Source organism: Oncorhynchus masou, chromosome 31, assembly GCF_036934945.1.
Source record: "Oncorhynchus masou masou isolate Uvic2021 chromosome 31, UVic_Omas_1.1, whole genome shotgun sequence".
Lineage (NCBI taxonomy): Eukaryota > Metazoa > Chordata > Actinopteri > Salmoniformes > Salmonidae > Oncorhynchus > Oncorhynchus masou.
This window is the reverse complement of record NC_088242.1, coordinates 38427202-38446153: the sequence shown is the minus strand read 5'-3', so window position 1 is coordinate 38446153 and position 18952 is coordinate 38427202. Positions and strand designations below refer to the sequence as shown.

Here is an 18952-nt window from a genome sequence, read left to right as displayed (position 1 = left end):
GAGGAGTGGGCCAAAATCCCTGCAGCAGTGTGTGCAAACCTGGTCAAGAACTACAGGAAATGTATGATCTCTGTAATTGCAAACAAAGGTTTCTGTACCAAATATTAAGTTCTGCTTTTCTGATGTATCAAAAAAATCCCCACTATACGTATTCTAGAGAATACAGACCATTTCTAATGCATATTTGGAGTTTTATCCGGTCAAATTCTGAATCCAGGTGTGTCTTTTTGACATATATGACATTGGGATTATTCTGAATATCAAACATGGACAGGAAGAGGTTCCAGTAGTTTTTCCACGATTCATTTTTCCCACAGTGACTTTTAGAAACACTTTAAATAAGGGCTGTGTTTCGTGTAGGTTTTCCCTGGAGTGACATTTTGATATGCGTGTAAATCTTTCTTTAAGTCAAAACTATAACTTGGCCATTCAGGAACATTCAATGTTGTCTTCGTAAACAACTCCAGTGTATATTTGGTCTAGTGTTTAAGGTTACTGTCCTGGTGAAATGTGAATTTCAGAAACACTTATAATAAGGGCCGTGTTTCGTGTAAGCATTCCCTGGTGTGACATTTAGATAACCATTTAAATCTCTTTTGGACATGGTGAGATATCTAATTTGCATAAGTATTCACACCCCTGAGTCAATATTAGAATCACCTTTGGCAGAAATGACAGCTGTGAGTCTTTCTGGGTAAGTCTATAAGAACTTTGCTCACCTGGATTGTACAATATTTGCATGTTATTCTTTTTTTAAATTCTTCAAGCCCTGTCAAGTTGGTTGATTATCATTGCTAGACGGCCATTTTCAAGTCTTGCCATAGATTTTCAACACGATTTAAGTCAAAATTGTAACTAGGCCACTCAGGAACATTAAATGTCATCTTGGTAAACAACTCCAGTGTATATTTGGCCTAGTGTTATAAGTTATTGTCCTGGTGAAAAGTGAATTAGTCTCCCAGTGTCTGTTGGAAAGCAGACTGAAGCAGGTTTTCCTTTAGGATTTTGTCTGTGGTTATTTTTATTCAGTTTCTTTTTATCCCCAAAAGTTCTCTATCCCTTGCCAATGACAAGCATACACATAACATGATGCAGCCACCACCATGACAGAAAATATGAATTGGTACTCAGTGATGTGTTGTGTTGGATTTGCCCCAAGCATAACACTTTGTCATCAGGAATTCAAGTTTTAAAAAATGCCACATTTGTTGCAGTTTTAATTTTGTGCCTTATTGCAAACTGGATGCATGTTCTGTATTTTTTTAAATTCTGTACAGGCTTCCTTCTTGTCACTCTGTCATTTATGTTACTATTGTGGAGTATCTACAATGTTGTTGATCCATCCTCAGTTTTCTGTTTTATAGCCACCATTGGCCTCATCGTGAAATCCTTTCCAGCAACTGAGTTAGGAAGGATGCCTGTATCTTTGTAGTGACTGGGTGTATTGATGCACCATCCAAAGTAATTAATAACTTTACCATGCCCAAAGGGATAATTATTTTTCCCCTCTACCAATAGGTGCCCCTCTTTGCAAAGTATTGTAAAACCTCCCTGGTCTTTGTGGTTGAATCTGTGTTTGAAATTCACTACTCGACTGAGGGACCTTACAGATAATTGTGTGGGGTACAGAGGTGGGGTACAGAGATGACATAGTCATTCTAAAATCATGTTTAAACCTTTTAGAACCCATAGCAGCCGCGAATGGCATTGTTTTTTAAACAATAATATCTGTGTCAGAATATGAGTTGGCCTACTGTATGTTATCTGGCTGTGGGCCATGCCATAGGCTATAGGCTTGTTCATTTAGCTGACAAGATATGCTCATAAGTCCCGTGCCATTATTTTATATTATTTGATTTTATAGTCAGAATATCATAATTTAAAATAATGTAACTTAGCTGGATAAAATAGAAAGGATATTTTTCTCATACTGGAGCAAGTGTGCATATGAAGTGGCTATGTTGAGCGTAAAAGTGATCAATTGAAACAGGTCCTATACACTAGATTTACATTTTTTTGGCAACTTTAGTTGTGAATGATACAAACCTTAGAATGACTTAGTAATCAAAACATACAGTATATGGGCTGCATGATGCGACTGTAGGCTATTAACGATTTGAGAAAGTCACAAAAAAGCGTGCGCTTTGTTCCTTGCCTTGTTCTCTAATCAAGTGATCATATTTTCACCCATCAGACTATTCTCAATATAATCATGTCTTTATTAATATGTATAATTACTTTTGATTTACAATGGCCCCATTGGGCAGGAACAGGGACAGGAACAGGGGCAGGGGAAAAAAATAATGACTTCCGCTGGTTCATTTTTTTATGCTACTTCAGTTTCATAGCAGAGTTGTGCTTAATATGAGCAGCTGAGAAATACATATAAGAACATATATTGCACTACACGCATCAACCACTGTTTGAGGAACAGTTGTGGTCAGTTGTGTCAGTTGTATAGTCAGTAGTTGTGTCGTCAGATATCTGTTTGTGGTCAGAAGTTGTGAGGTTGTGGTCAGAAGGTGTGGTTAATAGTTTTAGTCAATAGTTGTGTTCAGTAGTTGTGGTCAGTTATTGTGTTCAGTAGTTGTGTGGTTGTTTTCAGTAGTTGTGGTTAGTAGTTGTGTGGTTGTCTTCAGTAGTTGTGTGATTTGGTCAGTTATTGGGGTTGTGGTCAGTAGTTGTGTGGTTCAGTAAGTGTGGTTAGAAGTGGTGTACTTGATCAGTATTTATGTGGTCAGTAGTTGTGTGTTTGTGGCCAGCTGGTTGTGGTTGTGGTCAATAGTTGTATGTTTTTGGTCAGTGGTTGTGGTTGTGGTTGTGGTCAGCCATTGTGTCGTCAGAAGGGGTGCTCAGTAGTCGTGTGGTTGTGGTCAGTAGTTCGGGTCAGTAGTTATGGTCTGTAGTTATGTGGTGAGTAATTGTGTTCAGTAGTTGTGTGGCTGTGGTCAGTCATTGTAGTTGGTAGTTATGGTCTGGTGTTACGTGGCCAGTAGTTATTTGTATTTGCTTTAGTTGTGGTCAGTAGTTATGTGGTTTTTACAGTCATTTTGGTCAATAGTCATGTGTTTGTGGTCAGTGGTTGTGGTTTTGGTTGTGGTCAGTAGTTGTGTGGTTAGTAGGTGTAGTTATCTGGTTATGGTCAGTAGTTGTGGTCCGTATTTATGTGATTGTGTTTACTATATGTGTGGTTGTGGTCAGTAGTTGTGTGGTTGTGGTCAGAGGTTAAGATCAGTGGTTGTCGTCAGTAGTTTTGGTGGTCAGTAGTTTTGCTTTGTGGTCTGCGGTTGTTGTCAGTAGTTGTGTTATTGTGGTCAGTAGTTGTTGTCAGTGGATGTGTGGTTGTGGTCAGTAGTTGTGAATGATAGTTTTGGTGTGAGTAGTTGTGTTCAGTAGTTTAGGTCAGTAGTTGTGGTCATATTGTGGTTAGTAGTCATAGTAGTCGATTGTTGGGGTAGCCAGGTGGAAAGCATTGCCAGCCGTAGAAAAATGCTTGTTGAAATTCTCAATTATCGTGGATTTATCGGTGGTGACAGTGTTTCCTAGCCTCAGTGCAGTAGGCAGCTGGGAGGAGGTACTCTTATTCTCCATGGACTTTAGTGTCCCAGAACCTTTTGGAGTTTGTGCTACAGGATACAAATGTCTGTTTGAAAAAGCCAGCCTTTGCTTTCCTAACTGCCTGTGTATATTTGTTCCTAACTCCGATAAAGCTGAATGTAGCGGGGCCTGTTCGATGCTAATGCACTATGCCACAGGATGTTTTGTGCTGGTCAAGGGCAGTGAGGTCTGGAGTGAACCAAGGGCTATATTTGTTCCTGGTTCTACATTTTTTTAATGGGGCATGCTTATTTAAGATGGTGAGGAAATCACTTTTAAAGAATAATCAGGCTCCTCTACTGACGGAATGAGGTCAATATCCTTCCAGGATACCCGGACCAGGTCGATTAGAAAAGCCTGCTCGCCAAAGTGTTTTAGGGAGCATTTGACAGTGATGAGGGGTGGTCGTTTGACCGAAATCATTACGGATGCAGGCAATGAGGCAGTGATCACTGAGATCCTGGTTGAAGATAGCAGAGGTACATTTGGAGGGCAAGTTGGTTAGGATGGCATCTATGAGGGTGCCCGTTTTTACAGATTTAGGGTTGTACCTGGTAGGTTCATTGATAATTTGTGCGAGATTGAGGGCATTAAGTTTAGATTGAAGGATGGCCGGGGTGTTAATTATGTTCCTGTTTAGGTCACCTAACAGCACGAGCTCTGAAGACAGATGGGGCAATCAATTCACATATGGTGTCCAGGGCACAGCTGGGAGCAGAAGATGTTCTAGGAGGTCACTGCATGTGTGGGAGGTGGAACTAAAGGGTTAGCTAAGGCTTATTGATTAGGGCTAGAGGCTCTACAGTGAAATAAGCCAATAATCACTATGGACAGGGAATATTGACATTAGGGAAAAGCATGTGTATCCGAGTGATAATAAGGGTCGAGTGAATAGCTCAGCGGGCTGAAGACATGACAATTCAGATAGCTAACAGGCCGGGGCTTGAGCCAATCAGTTGTGTTGTGACAAGGTAGGGGAGGTATACAGAAGATAGCCCTATTTGGTAAAAGACCAAGTCCATATTATGGCAAGAACAGCTCAAATAAACAAAGAGAAACGACAGTCCATCATTACATTAACTTCTTCGGAATAGGGGGCAGTATTCAGAAGTTTGGATGAATGAGGTTCCCAAAGTAAACTGACAGGCCTAGAAGCTAGGATATAATTGGTAGTATTGGATAGAAAACACTCTAAAGTTTCCAAAATTGTTAAAATAATGTCTGTGAGTATAACAGAACTGCTATAGCAGGCGAAAACCAGAGGAAAATCTATCCGGAAAAAATAATTTTTGGGGGTGACACCATTTACAATGCCTGTCTATGGGGAAATCAATGGAATACCTCCCATATTGCAGTTCCTAGGCCTTCCAATAGATGTCAACAGTCTTTAGAAAGAGTTTCAGGCTTGGTTTTTGAACAATTTGCTAGAATTTGTAGTTTTTCTAAGTAGCTCCCATTTTGGCTTGTAGTGTTGTGGCGCACGTAGATGAGGTTGCGCACTTTGTTATTTATCGCCGGTATTGAACATACTATTCTCCATCTGAAATGTTATAGTTTATTTCCATATTAGGATACCTGAGGATTGATTAGAAACTTTGTTTGACTTGTTTGGACGAAGTTTATTGGTAACCTTTGTGATTAATTTGTATGCATTTTGAACGAGGGAAACTGGTGGATTACTGAGTCAAACGCGCCAGATAAACTGACTTTTTGGGGATATAAAGAAGGACTTTATCGAACAAAACAACCATTTGTGATGTAGCTGGGACCCTTGGGATTGCAAACAGAGGAATATCTTCAAAGGTAAGTGATTTATTTTATCGCTATTTCTAAGTTTCGTGACGTCTCTGCTTGCTTGGAAAATGTTTTGAATGCTTTTGAATGCGGGGCGCTGTCCTCAGATAATCGCATGGTATGCTTTCGCCGTAAAGCCTTTTTGAAATCTGACAAAGTGGCTGTATCAACAAGAAGTTCAGCTTTTAACTGATGTATAACACTTGTATGTTTAATGTTACGAATGTTGTATTTTGAATTTCGCTCTCTGCAATTTCACCGGATGTTGGCCAGATGGGACGCTAGCGTCCCACATACCCCAAAGATGTGGGATATGAAAATCAGTCAATGCAGAAAATGTTAAGAACTTTAAAAGTTTATTCAATTGCAGTCGCAAAAACCATCAAGCGCTGAAACTGGCTCTCATGAGGACTGCCACAGGAAAGGAAGACAAAGCAGTTACCTCTGCTGCAGATGATAAGTTCATTACAGTTACCAGCCTCAGAAATTGCAGCCCAAATAAATGCTTCACAGATTTCAAGGAACAGACACATCTCAACATCATCTGTTCAGATGAGACTGCGTGAATCAGGCCTTCATGGTCGGAATGCTGCAAAGAAATCACTTCTAATCGACAGAAATAATAAGAAGAGACTTGCCTGGGCCAAGAAACATGAGCAATGGACATTAGACCAGTGGAAATGTGTTCCTTGGTCTGATGTGTCCAAAATGTAGATTTTTGGTTCCATCTGCCGTGTCTTTGTGAGACGCAGAGTAGGTGATCGGATGATCTCCTCATGTGCGGTTACTACCAAGAAGCATGGAGGAGGAGGTGTGATGTTTCTTTGCTGGTGACACTGTGTTTTATTTAGTATTCAAGGCACACTTCACCAGGATGGCTACCACAGCATTCCGCAGCGATACGCCATCCCATCTGGTTTGCGCTTAGTTGGACTATCATTTATTTTTCAACAGGGCAATGACCCAACACACCTCCAGGCTGTGTAAGGGCTATTTGACAAAGAAGGAGAGTGGTGGAGTGCTGCATCAGATGACCTGGCCTCCAAAATCACCCAATCCCAACCCAATTGTGTTGGTTTGAGATGAGTTGGGCAGCAGAGTGAAGGAAAAGCAACCAACAAGTGCGCAGCATATGTGGGAACTCCTTCAAGACTGTTGGAAAAGCATTCCAGGTGAAGCTGGTTGAGAGAATGCCAAGAGTGTGCAAAGCTATCAGCAAGCTATCATCATTCAAAGTATTGATGTTGTCACATTCTGACCTTAGTTTCTTTGTTATGTTTTGTTTTAGTATGGTCAGGGCGTGAGTTGGGTGGGTAGTCTATGTTATTATTTCTATCCAGGGGTGCTTTACTGTACAATGTGGGAGGTATTTGAGGACAGCCGCTCTGACCTGGATGAACTCACAGATATTATTTCAGACTATGTAAACTTTTGTGTTGAGTCAGTTGTGCCTACTAAGACCTTGGGTATCAAAACATCTAAAATCACTACTTGATAGGAAGAAGGCAGTTTATGCTGGGGGTGATAGATAGGCTTTAAGAGACACAACGTGAGATCAAGAGACAGATACTGGTGGACAAGGAGGCATACAAGCAAAGGGTGGAGAGGACCCTCTCCTCAGGAAATGCAAGGGTGGCCTGGCAAGGGATTAAATCCATGGCTAGTGCTCCCCATATAGGCAGGGGAAAAACCAGTGCTGACCTTGGGGGATATGAGGGCCAGAACATGGCTAATGAACTGAATGTTTTCTTCAGACAACTTTGTTTCGGAGGTAAAACAAATGGAAGCATCATTACAAATGTTTGAGAGAGTTGTTGTTCAACAGTCTGATGTTCTAAAGTTGTTCTGGGGATGTAACACATACGAAAGCCCAGGCCCAGACAAAATAAGTGGACATGTGTTAAAGCACTGTGCTGAACAACTGGCTGGTGTTTTTACAGACATTTTCCAATCCTCACTCGAACAGCAACACGTGCCAGTATTGTGGAAAAACGTAATAATTATACCAATTCCTAAAGCATCTAATCCCACTGTGCTGAATGACTACCACCCTGTCGCTTTGACATCCTTAGTAATGAAATGCCTTGAGAAAATTGTGAAAAGTCATATTCTCAGTGTCATCCAGAAGCTCCTTGACTCATTTCAGTTTGCCAATCAGCCTAGCAGAGGAGTTGATGATGCCATTCTTACCCTCCTTAACATGGTCTATAGACATCTAGAGGGTGCCAAATCCCATATCAGGGTTCTGTTTGTTGACTTTTCTGCTGCCTTCAACACAATCCAGCCTTACATTCTGGCCCAGAGACTCATTCGGGACTTCTCCCTAGATGGGGGCTGGTTGTGCGACTGTTGGACTTCCTGAGCCAACTATCACAGCGTGTCAAAGTAAGTCCCCGTGTGTCGGATATACGCAATACCAACAAAGGCTCTCCTCAGGGATGTGTTTTGTCCCAATTTCTGTACATCTTGTACACTAATAGTTGTACTAGTTCCCATACTGATAGACACCTCATTAAGTTCGCTGATGACACTGCCTTGATCAGCCTGTTGCATGATGATGAGGAACATCATGGCCCGGTCCTAGGTGACTTTGTAGAGTGGTGTGAGGAATCACACTTGGTCCTCAATACCAACAAGACCAAAGAGATGTGCATAGACTTCAGGAAGCGTACAACACCTACCTCTGCAACATCTATCAGAGGTCAGAATATAGAAATTGTAGAGTAATATAAATATCTGGGTATCCTTTTGGACAATAAGCTTCAGTGGAGTAAATGTACAGACCTGATCTACAAAAAGAGCCAACAGAGACTGTACTTTCTAAAAAAAGTTGTACTATACTGACTCTGTTTTACAAATCCTTTTTTGAGAGTATTTTAACTTTTTGTATTGTTTGTTGGTTTGGCAATGCCACTGACAGTCAGAGAAACATGCTGAGAAGGATTATTACCACAGCAAGCAAGGTACTTGGAGTCAAACAGACAGGCCTGAATGAGATATATAAGGTCAGGGCCCCCCAAGGTACTAGGAGTCAAACAGACAGGCCTGGATGAGATCTTTAAGGTCAGGGCCCTCCCCAAGGTACTGGGAGTCAAACTGACAGGCCTGGATTAGCTCTTTAAGGTCAGGGACCTCAGCAAGGTACTGGGAGTCAAACAGACAGGCCTGGATGAGATCTTTAAGGTCAGGGACCTCAGCAAGGTACTGGGAGTCAAACAGACGGGCCTGGATGAGATCTTTAAGGTCAGGGCCCTCAGCAAGGTCCTAGAAGTCAAACAGACAGGCTTGGATGAGATATTTAAAGTAAGGGCCCTCCCCAAGGTACTTGGAGTCAAACAGAAAGGCCTGGATGAGATCTTTAAGGTCAGGGCCCTCCGTAAGGCTCACAAAATCATTTTAGACTCAAGTCACCCCCTGTACCTGGACTTTGAATTACTCCCGTCTGGGCGCAGGTATAGGGCACCCCTCAGCGGGAAAAAATAGAACGAGACAATTATTTGTGCCAGGTGTGATATCCCTCCTAAATAGCTCGGGCGAATGTTCCCATTGACTCCGTAAGGCCAGCAGGCTAGTCTTTTCTTCTTTTTTATTTCATGTTTTACTTCTTATTTCATACTATTATTATTTTCATTGGTGCATAACTGCTATGAAAGTTGTATTGTCAATTTTGTTTTGTATTTAAACGGCACTTTAAATGTGTACATGATACTGCAACAAAATTTCCCCATGGGGGCAATAAAGTCAGTAAATAAGTAAGTAGGTAGTTTTGGTCAGTAATTGTGTGGTCAGTCATTATGTGGTTGTGGTCAGTAGGGGTGTGGTTCTGATCAGTAAATGTGGTCAATAGTTGTGTGGTCATGGTCAGTAGTTGTGGTCATTAATTGTGTGGTCATTGGTAGTCAGTAGTTGTGGTCATTAGTTTTGGTCAGTATATCAGTATTTTTAGTAAGTAGCTGTGGTCAGTAGTTATAGCCATGAGTTGTGCTAGTGTGGTCAATCATTTTTGGCCAGTGATTTCTATCAGTGGTTGTGGTCAGTAGTTGTGTCGTTGTGGTCATTAGTTATGGTCAGTAGTGGTCAGTAGTTATAGCCATTAGTTGTGCTGCTGTGGTCAATCGTTTTTGGTCAGTACTTGTGGGCAGTAGTTGTGGTCAGTAGTTGTGTGGTTGTGGTCAGCCAGCTCCTGGCTGACTGACGGCTCTGGAAGGTCCTGACTTACTGACGGCTCTGACAGGTCCTGGCTGACTGACGACTCTGGCAGGTCCTGGCTGACTGACGGCTCTGGCAGATCCTGGCTGACTGACGGCTCTGGCAGATCCTGGCTGACTGACAGCTCTGACAGGTCCTGGCTGACTGACAGCTCTGGCAGGTCCTGGCTGACTGATGGCTCTGGCAGGTCCTGGCTGACTGATGGCTCTGGCAGGTCCTGGCTGACTGACAGCTCTGGCAGGTTCTGGCTGACTGACCGCTCTGGCAGGTCCTGGCTGACTGACAGCTCTGGCAGGTTCTGGCTGACTGACCGCTTTGGCAGGTCCTTGCTGACTGACAGCTCTGGCAGGTTCTGGCTGACTGACCGCTCTGGCAGGTCCTGGCTGACTGACAGCTCTGATGGCTCAGGACAGACTGGCAGCTCTGGCGGCTCAGGACAGACTGGTGGCTCAGGACAGACTGGTGGCTCAGGACAGACTGGTGGCTCTGGTGGCTCAGGACAGTCTGGGGGCTCTGGCGGCTCAGGACAGACTGGGGGCTCTGGCGGCTCAGGACAGGCGGGAGACTCTAGCAGCTCAGGACAGACTGAAGCACCTGTAGGGAGGAGACAGAGAGACAGCCTGGTGCGTGGGGCTTCCACTGGACCCATCAGGCTTGGGAGACCTCCAGGAGGCTTGGTATTAGGAGGAGGCACCTGACGGACCAGGCTGTGGGGGAGCACTGGAGCTCTGGTGCAAAGCCTTGGCACCACTCCCACAGGCTGGATAACTACTCTAGCCCGGACCCTCCAGAGTGCAGGCACAGGTTGAACCAGGCTATGGGTAAGCACTGGAGATCTAGTGCCTACTACGCGCACCTCTCCCTTAGGCTTCACTCCCACATTTGCCGGGCACGAGCGGAGCGCAGGAATAGGACATACTGCACCCTCCCAGCGCCCTGGAGACACAGCACGCAGAGCCGGCGCAGGATACCCTGGACCGAATCGGCGTACCGGCGACCAGACACGCTGAGCAGGCACCATACGCCCTGGCTGGATGCCCTCACTCGCATGAACACTTTCAGAGGGCTGCCCTATAGCGCACCGGGCTATGAGGCACGTACTGGCGACACCGTGCGCTTAACCGCATAGCACGGTGCCTGACCAGTAACACGCTGCTTATAATAAGCACGAGGAGTGAGCTCAGGTCTGCTACCTGGCTTAGCCACACTCCCCGTGTGCCTCCCCCCTCCCCCAAAAAATGGGGGGATGCCTCTTGTACCTGTCGCGCTGCTGTGCTGCCTCCTCATATCGCTGCCGCTCAGCTTTCGCTGCCTCCAGCTCTGCTTTGGGGCGGCGATATTCCCCAGCCTGTGCCCAGGGTCCTTCTCCATTCAAAATCTCCTCCCATGTCCCGGAGTCTTGTGATGCTGGCCGCTACTGCTGCTGCTGCCCGTTACCACGCTGCTTGGTCCATTTTGGGTGGGTGATTCTGTCACGGCTGTCTTCATCCTCCGCATCTTACGAGGAGAAGCGAGAAGGATCAGAGGACCAATACGCAGCGAGGTAAGTGTTCATCATTTGAATTGAAAAAACTGAACACTACAAAACAACAAAATGACAACCGTGAAGGCCACTCAGATCACACCCTGACCAAACCAAACATAAAAACATACAAAGCGAACTATGGTCAGGGCGTGATGTACATGTACATAAAGTTATATGAATGAGTGATGGTACAGAACGGCATAGGAAAGATGCAGTAGATGGTATCAAGTACAGTATATACATATGAGATGAGTAATGTAGGGTACGTAAACAAAGTGGCACAGTTTAAAGTGGCTAGTACATGTATTACATGTAATACATGTATTACATAAAGATGGAGTAGATGAACAGGGTGAACAGGCAGTGGCTCGGGTGGTTGTTGTCCTTTATGGCCTTCCTGTGACATCGGGTGGTGTAGGTGTCCTGGAGGGCAGGTAGTTTGCCCCCAGTGATGCGTTGTGCAGACCTCACTACCCTTCTGGGGAGCCTTACGCTTGTGGGCAGAGCAGTTGCCGTACCAGGCGGTGAAACAGCTCGACAGGATACTCTAGATTGTGCATCTATAAACGTTTGTGAGTGCTTTTGGTGAGAAGCCAAATTTCTTCAGCCGCCTGAGGTTGAAGAGGCGCTGCTGCGCCTTCTTCACAACGCTGTCTGTGTGGGTGGACTAATTCAGTTTGTCCGTGATGTGTACGCTGAGGAACTTAAAACTTACTACCCTCTCCACTACTGTCCCGTCGATGTGGATAGGGGGGTGCTTCCTCTGCTGTTTCCTGAAGTCCACAATCATCTCCTTTGTTTTGTTGACGTTGAGTGTGAGGTTATTTTCCTGACACCACACTCCGAGGTCCCTCACCTCCTCCCCGTAGGCCATCTCGTTGTTGTTGATTATCAAACCTACCACTGTGGTGTCGTCCGCAAGCTTGATGATTGAGTTGGAGGCGAGCATGACCACGCAGTCGTGGGTGAACAGGGAGTACAGGAGAGGGCTCAGAACACACCCTTGTGGGCCCCAGTGTTGAGGATCAGCAGGGTGGAGATGTTGTTACCTACCCTCACCACCTGGGGGTGGCCCGTCAAGAAGTCCAGTACCCAGTACCCGCACAGGGCGGGGTCGAGACCCAGGGTCTTGAGCTTAATGACTAGTTTGGAGGGTACTATGGTGTTAAATGCTGAGCTGTAGTCGATGAAAAGCATTCTCACATAGTTATTCCTCTTGTCAAGATGGGTTAGGGCAGTGTGCAGTGTGGTTGCGATTGCATCATCTGTGGACCTATTGGGGCGGTAAGCAAATTGGAGTGGGTCGAGGGTGTCAGGTAGGGTGGAGGTGATATGGTCCTTGACTAGTCTCTCAAAGCACTTCATGATGACAGAAGTGAGTGCTAAGGGGCGGTAGTCATTTAGCTCAGTTACCTTAGATTTCTTAGGAACAGGAACAATAATGGCCTTCTTGACGCATGTGGGAACAGCAGACTGGGATAAGGTTTGATCGAATATGTCCGAAAACACACCAGCCAGCTGGTCTGCGCATGCTCTGGGTACACGTCTGGGGATGCCGTCGGGGCCTGAGCCTTGCGAGGGTTAACACGTTTAAATGTTTTACTCACGTCGGCTGCAGTGAAGGAGAGTCCGCAGGTTTTGGTAGCGGGCCATGTCCTCAAAGCGAGCAAAAACAAAAAAGTTATTTAGTCTGTCTGGGAGCAAGACATCCTGGTCCGTGACGGGGCTGGTTTTCTTTTTGTTATCCGTGAATGACTGTAGACCCTGCCACATACCTCTTGTGTCTGAGCCGTTGAATTGCGACTCTACTTTGTCTCTATACTGACGCTTAGCTTGTTTGATTGCCTTGCGGAGGGAATAGCTACATTGTTTTTATTCGGTCATGTTTCCGGTCACCTTGCCCTGGTTAAAAGCAGTGGTTCGCACTTTCAGGTTCGCGCGAATGCTGCCATCAATCCACGGTTTCTGTTTTGGGAATGTTTCATTCGTTGCTGTGGGTATAACATTGTGAATGCACTTTATAATGAACTCGCTCACCAAATCAGCGTATTCGTCAATGTTGTTGTTCGGTGCAATGCAGAACATATCCTAATCCACGTGATCGAAGCAGTCTTGAAGCGTGGAATCAGATTGGTCGGACCAGCGTTGAACAGACCTGAGTGCGGGAGCTTCTTGTTTTAGTCTCTGTCTATAGGCTGGAAGCAACAAAATAGAGTCGTAGTCAGCTTTTCCGAAAGGAGGGCGGGGGAGGGCCTGATATGCGTCGCGGAAGTTAGAATAACAATGATCCAGGGTTTTACCAGCCCTGGTTGGTATGCAACTGATATGCTGATAGATTTTAGGGAGTCTCTTTTTCAGATTAGCCATGTTAAAATCCCCAGCTACAATGAATGCAGCCTCAGGATATGTGGTTTCCAGTTTACATAGAGTCAAATAAAGTTTGTTCAGGGCCATCGATGTGTCTGCTTGGGGGGGAATATATACAGCTGTGATTATCGAAGAGAATTCCCTTGGTAGATAATGCGGTCGACATTTGATTGTGAGGAATCCTAAGTCAGGTGAACAGAAGGACTTGAGTTCCTGTATGTTGTTATGATCACACCACGTCTCGTTAATCATAAGGCATACCCCCGCCCCTCTTCTTTGGAATTACCTGGACCTTTGGAATTACCTGGATTTCTGCATGAATTGGTCATAAAAGTTGATCTGATCTTCATCTAAGTCAGTGGTTGTGGTCAGTAGTTTTGGTCAGTAGTTTTGGTTTGTAGTTGTGTGGTTCTGTAGTTGTGGTCAGTTTCATTGTTGTGGTCAGTAGTTGTGGTCAGTAGTTCCATGGTTGTGGTCAGTAGCCTTGTGGTTGTGGTTGGTAGCTGTGGTCGTATTGTGGTCTGTTGCAGTCAGTAGTTGTGGTTAGTAATTTTGTGGTTGTGGTCAGAGGTTGCGTGGTTGTGGTGATTAGTTGTGTTTTTTAGTAGTTGTGTGGTCAGTAGCTGTGATCAGTACTCATGGTCTATAGTTGTGTGGTTGTGTTCAGTAATTGTGGCCAGAGCTTTTGCCAGATAATTTGAATGTTCATTACTCTAACATAAGCCGCCTCCAACGTCGTTAAGATAATTTTGCACTACGTCCAACCGGCCTCAAAACCGTGTGTAACTAAGCCAGCTCAGGACCTCAACATCCAGCTTCTTCACCTGCTGGATCGTCTGAGAACAGCCAAACAGACAGCTGATGAAACTGGGGGTTTGCACAACTGAAGAATTTTTGCACAAACTGTCAGAAACCATCTCAGGGAACTTCACCTACGTGGTCGTCGTCCTCAACAGTGTCTTGACCTGACTGCAGTTCAGAGTCGTAATCGACTTCAGAGAGCAAATGCTCACCTTCGATGGCCACTGGCACAGATTAATCCCTTTTTCAACTGTACCGGGCAGATGGCAGACAGTTATGGTATGGGCAGGTATAAGCTACGGACAATGACACAATTGCATTTTATCGATGGCACTTTGAATGCACAGAGATACCGTGACGAGATCCTGAGGCCAATTGTCATGCCATTCATCTACCGCCATCACCTCATGTTTCAGCATGGTAATGCACGACCCCACGTCGCAAGGATCTGTACACCATTCCTGGAAGCTGAAAATGTCTCAGTTGTTCCATGGCCTGCATACTCACCAGAGATGTCACCCATTGACCATGTTTGGGATGCTCTGGATCGACATTGAAGAGGAGTGAAACAACAATCCACAGGCCACAATCAAAAGCCTGTTTATGAAAAGAGATTTCTTGCTCTGCATGAGACAAATGCAGTTCACACCATATAGTGACTGGATTTCTAATCCACGCCCTTACTTTTAAGGTACAGTATCTGTGATCAACAGATGCATATCTGTTTACCCAGTGATGTGAAATCCATGGATTAGGACCTAATGAATTTATTTAACTTTTTATGGCTGCAGGGGCAGTATTGAGTAGCTTGGATGAAAAGGTGCCCATTGTAAACGGCCCGCTCCTCAGTCTCAGTTGCTAATATATGCATATTATTATTAGTATTGGATAGAAAACACACTGAAGTTTCTAAAAATGTTTGAATTATGTCTGTAAGTATAACAGAACTCATTTTACAGGCAAAAACCTGAGAAATTCCACTTCCTGTTTGTATTTTTCTGGGGGTGGCAGATTTTCAACGAAGCTCTCATTGAAATTACAGCGAAATATGGATAAGTTTTTACTTCCTACGCCTCGATGTCAACAGTCAATAGAACTTTGTCTGATGACTCTAATGTGAACGGGGGTCGAATGAGACAGTGGGATATGGGTCATGTTGAACTTCCTAAGGCTTCCACTAGATGTCAACCGTTGTTTCAGGCTTCTCATGTGAAGGGGGGCCGGATGGGAGCTGTTTGACTATGGTGTCTGCCAGCAGCCTCGTTCTCAGTCATACGCATTTCACATGAGAGGTATCTCTAGTTCCATTGCTTTTCTACAGAGAATATAATTCTCCGGTTGGAACATTATTGAACATTTATGATAAAAAACATCCTAAAGATTGATTCAAAACTTAGTTTGACAAGTTTCTTTGACCTGTAATATAACTTTTTGAACTTTTCGTCCGACTGGACCTGAACGTGATTTTGTATTTGTTTACCAAATGCCCTAACAAAAGAAGCTATTTAGACATAAATGGACATAAATGATGGACATTATCGAACAGAACAAGCATTTATTGTGGAACTGCGATTCCTGGGAGTGCGTTCTGATGAAGATCATCAAAGGTAAGTGAATATTTATAATGCTATTTATGTCTAATGTTGACTGCGCAACATGGCAGATATTTATTTGGGCTGTTTTGGGCTCTGAGCCCGTTCTCAGATTATGCTTTTTTTTTAAGATTAAAGTTTTTTTTAAATCTGACACAGCGGTGGCATTAAAAAGTTCTATGAAAAACACTTGAATTTTCATCAACATTAATAATGAGTATTTCTGTGAATTTGTGTGGCTCTCTGCAATATCAATGCATGTTTTGGAACTATTGAACTTAACACGCCAATGTAAAATAAGATTTTTGGATATAAATATGAACTTTACCGAACAAAACATACATATATTGTGTAACATGAAGTCCTATGAGTGTCATTTTATGAAGATCATCAAAGGTTAGTGATTAATTTTATCTCTATTTGTGCTTTTTGTGACTCCTCTCTTTGGCTGGAAAAATGGCTGGGGTTTTTAGTGAGTTGGTGGTGACCTAACATAATCGTTTGGTAGCGCTTTCGCTGTAAAGCATTTTTGAAATCAGACACTGTGGCTGGATTAACGAGAATTTTATATTTTAAATGGTGCCTAATACTTGTATGTTTGAGATATTTGATTTGTGAGATTTCTGTTGATTTGTATTTGTCGACCTGCAATTTCATTGGCTGTTGATTAGTGTTTCCGCTATCGGAACCTGTCCTAGACAGGTTAAAATGACTGTAACTCTTGCATGTTGTATTTAAATATTTTTTCAGGGTAGTTTAAAAAGTATTAAATATGTAAGCAACTCAATCCAGCCCATTTTTAACCTTTGAATGGCGTTTCTAGTTTAAATGGTTTAATAATAACAAAAAGTAAAAAGATTTTGTGCAATATTTAAAGTGTGGCTGCTTTTGCAAGCCACTAATAATGACTTCCTAGTATGATGCTGCTGTCATAAAAAAACATAAATGTTTATCCATTTAATGAATTCAACTCTAGTGATCTATAGAAGTATTGGAAGATTTATTTGATATATGTTAGAGTAATGTTTCTAGATTTAAACTTGCAGTGGTTAACATAAGCGTTTATAAAATGTTCATACTGCTTATGGATGTGTTATAATTTCTTTACGTAGGTACACTTCAAATAAAGAAATGTTCAATTCCTTGGTGTCGGCGAGGCAATCAGCGGTCCATAAGAGAATTTTATGAAAAACTCACCTGATCAGAATCATTGACCGTGATCTTCAGACCACGGATGATCTCTCCCTCTGGAGGGTGTTCGTACATGGTCATCTCAAACATGTTCTGCGGTCCATTCTCCCCATAGAAGGTGGGGGGGTGGTTGTTTAGGTCTACCACCCGGATAACGACTGTGGTGAACCCATAGTCCATAAGGTTCCCCTCAGGGCTGACCTCAGAGGCCTGGACAGAGAGAGATGATTATTAGACCCTTATCATACCATGAAGTCTGAACCCTTAATAATCAAAAGGCCTTAATAATCAAACCAGTTTTGTTTTGGAATAAAGACTGTCCAAACAGCAAGTTACAATTGACCAAATCAGATTTGTGTGTGTTCAGTTTGTAGTCATTTGCTGACATGGCTACGCTAGTTTGTCATGGTAATGGGCTTTTTCAGTAGGAAGTTGCGTTGTTCGATTGGTCGTGGTGCTCATGCTTCCTCTCAATCAGAATTTGTTGTGTACCAAGCTAAGGTGAATAGCCACAGCAATAAACTATCGTGCTACAGTGGCTTGCGAAACTATTCACCCCCTTGGCATTTTTCCTATTTTGTTGCCTTACACCATGGAATTAAAATAGATTTTTGGGGGGCTTGTATCATTTGATTTACACAACATGCCTACCACTTTGAAGACTTTGTTTTTACTGTGAAAAAAAACAAGAAATAAGAAAAAAACTGAAAACTTGAGTGTGCATAACTATTCACCCCCCCGAAGTAAATACCTTGTAGAAACACCTTTTGTAGCAACTACAGCTGCAAGTCTCTTGGGGTATGTCTCTATAAGCTTGGCAGGTCTAGCCACTGGGATTTTTGCCCATTCTTCAAGGCAAAACTGCTCCAGCTCCTTCAAGCTGGATTGATTCCGCTGGTGTACAGATTCTCATTTGGATTGAGGTCTTGTCACGGTTCATGAATCCACTGCCTCCCTCTCTTTTTCTCTTTCTCTCTCTCTCTCTCTCTCTCTCTCTCTCTCTCTCTCTCTCTCTCTCTCTCTCTCTCTCTCCCTCCCGTGTTTGTGTGGGCGTGGTTCCCAATCTCGGCCTGATTGTCTGCGCCAGCTGGAACCACTTATCTTCCCTTTATATGTTCTGTAACCAGTGTTTCTTGTTGTCAGATCGTTGTTTCTTCCCTGAGGTTGTGTCGTGTGTCCGTGCTCTTCTCTTGTGTGGATTATCTGCTGTGCTCCTTCCTACTTATCCGGACACACTCCCCTGGTTTTCTCAGCACGCTATCATCGGAAGATCCGCCCGAGTCCCTGGGTCGGATTCCGTCTGAGTACAGTCTGTCTGTCCTGTTGCTGCTGTGAACTATATTCATTAAACCATCGTTGCTTGCATCTTGCATCCGCCTCTGTATTGTTACAGGTCTGGGCTTTGACGAGGCCATTCCAAGACATTGAAATGTTTCCCGTTAAATCACTTGAGTGTTGCTTTAGCAGTATGCTTAGGTTCATTGTCCTGCTAGAAGGTGAACCTCCGTCCCAGTCTCAAATATCTGGAGACTGAAATAGGTTTCCCTCAAGAATTTCCCTGTATTTAGCACCATCCATCATTCCTTCAATTCAGACCAGTTTCCCAGTCCCTGCCGATGAAAAACATCCCCACCGCATGATGCTGCCACCACCATGCTTCACTGTGGGGATATCATTCTCGGGGTGATGAGAGGTGTTTGGATTTCCTTGATGAATTTTATTGTTTAATTATTATTTAATTATTTAATGAATATGTGCCCCCGGGGAGTGACATGGTCTTCTTTAGGAAGGTGTTTGATTTAATTGCCACATAAACATCTGGCACTCTTATCTGTGGAGGGGATTTTAACATGATTTTGAATTGAAAATTGGACAG

At 43.7% G+C, this 18952-nt stretch overlaps 1 protein-coding gene across 2 annotated transcripts in view; it reads right to left on the bottom strand.

Annotated features, from left to right (window-relative positions):
- The window catches only part of LOC135523921 (cadherin-related family member 1-like), a 223499-nt gene that overhangs the window by 76304 nt on the left and 128243 nt on the right, over positions 1–18952 (bottom strand). For both annotated transcript variants that reach the window (XM_064950944.1, XM_064950943.1), the window contains one exon: positions 17083–17286. In XM_064950944.1, coding sequence (XP_064807016.1) covers positions 17083–17286 — 204 coding nt within the window. The remainder of the gene's footprint in view (positions 1–17082; positions 17287–18952) is intronic.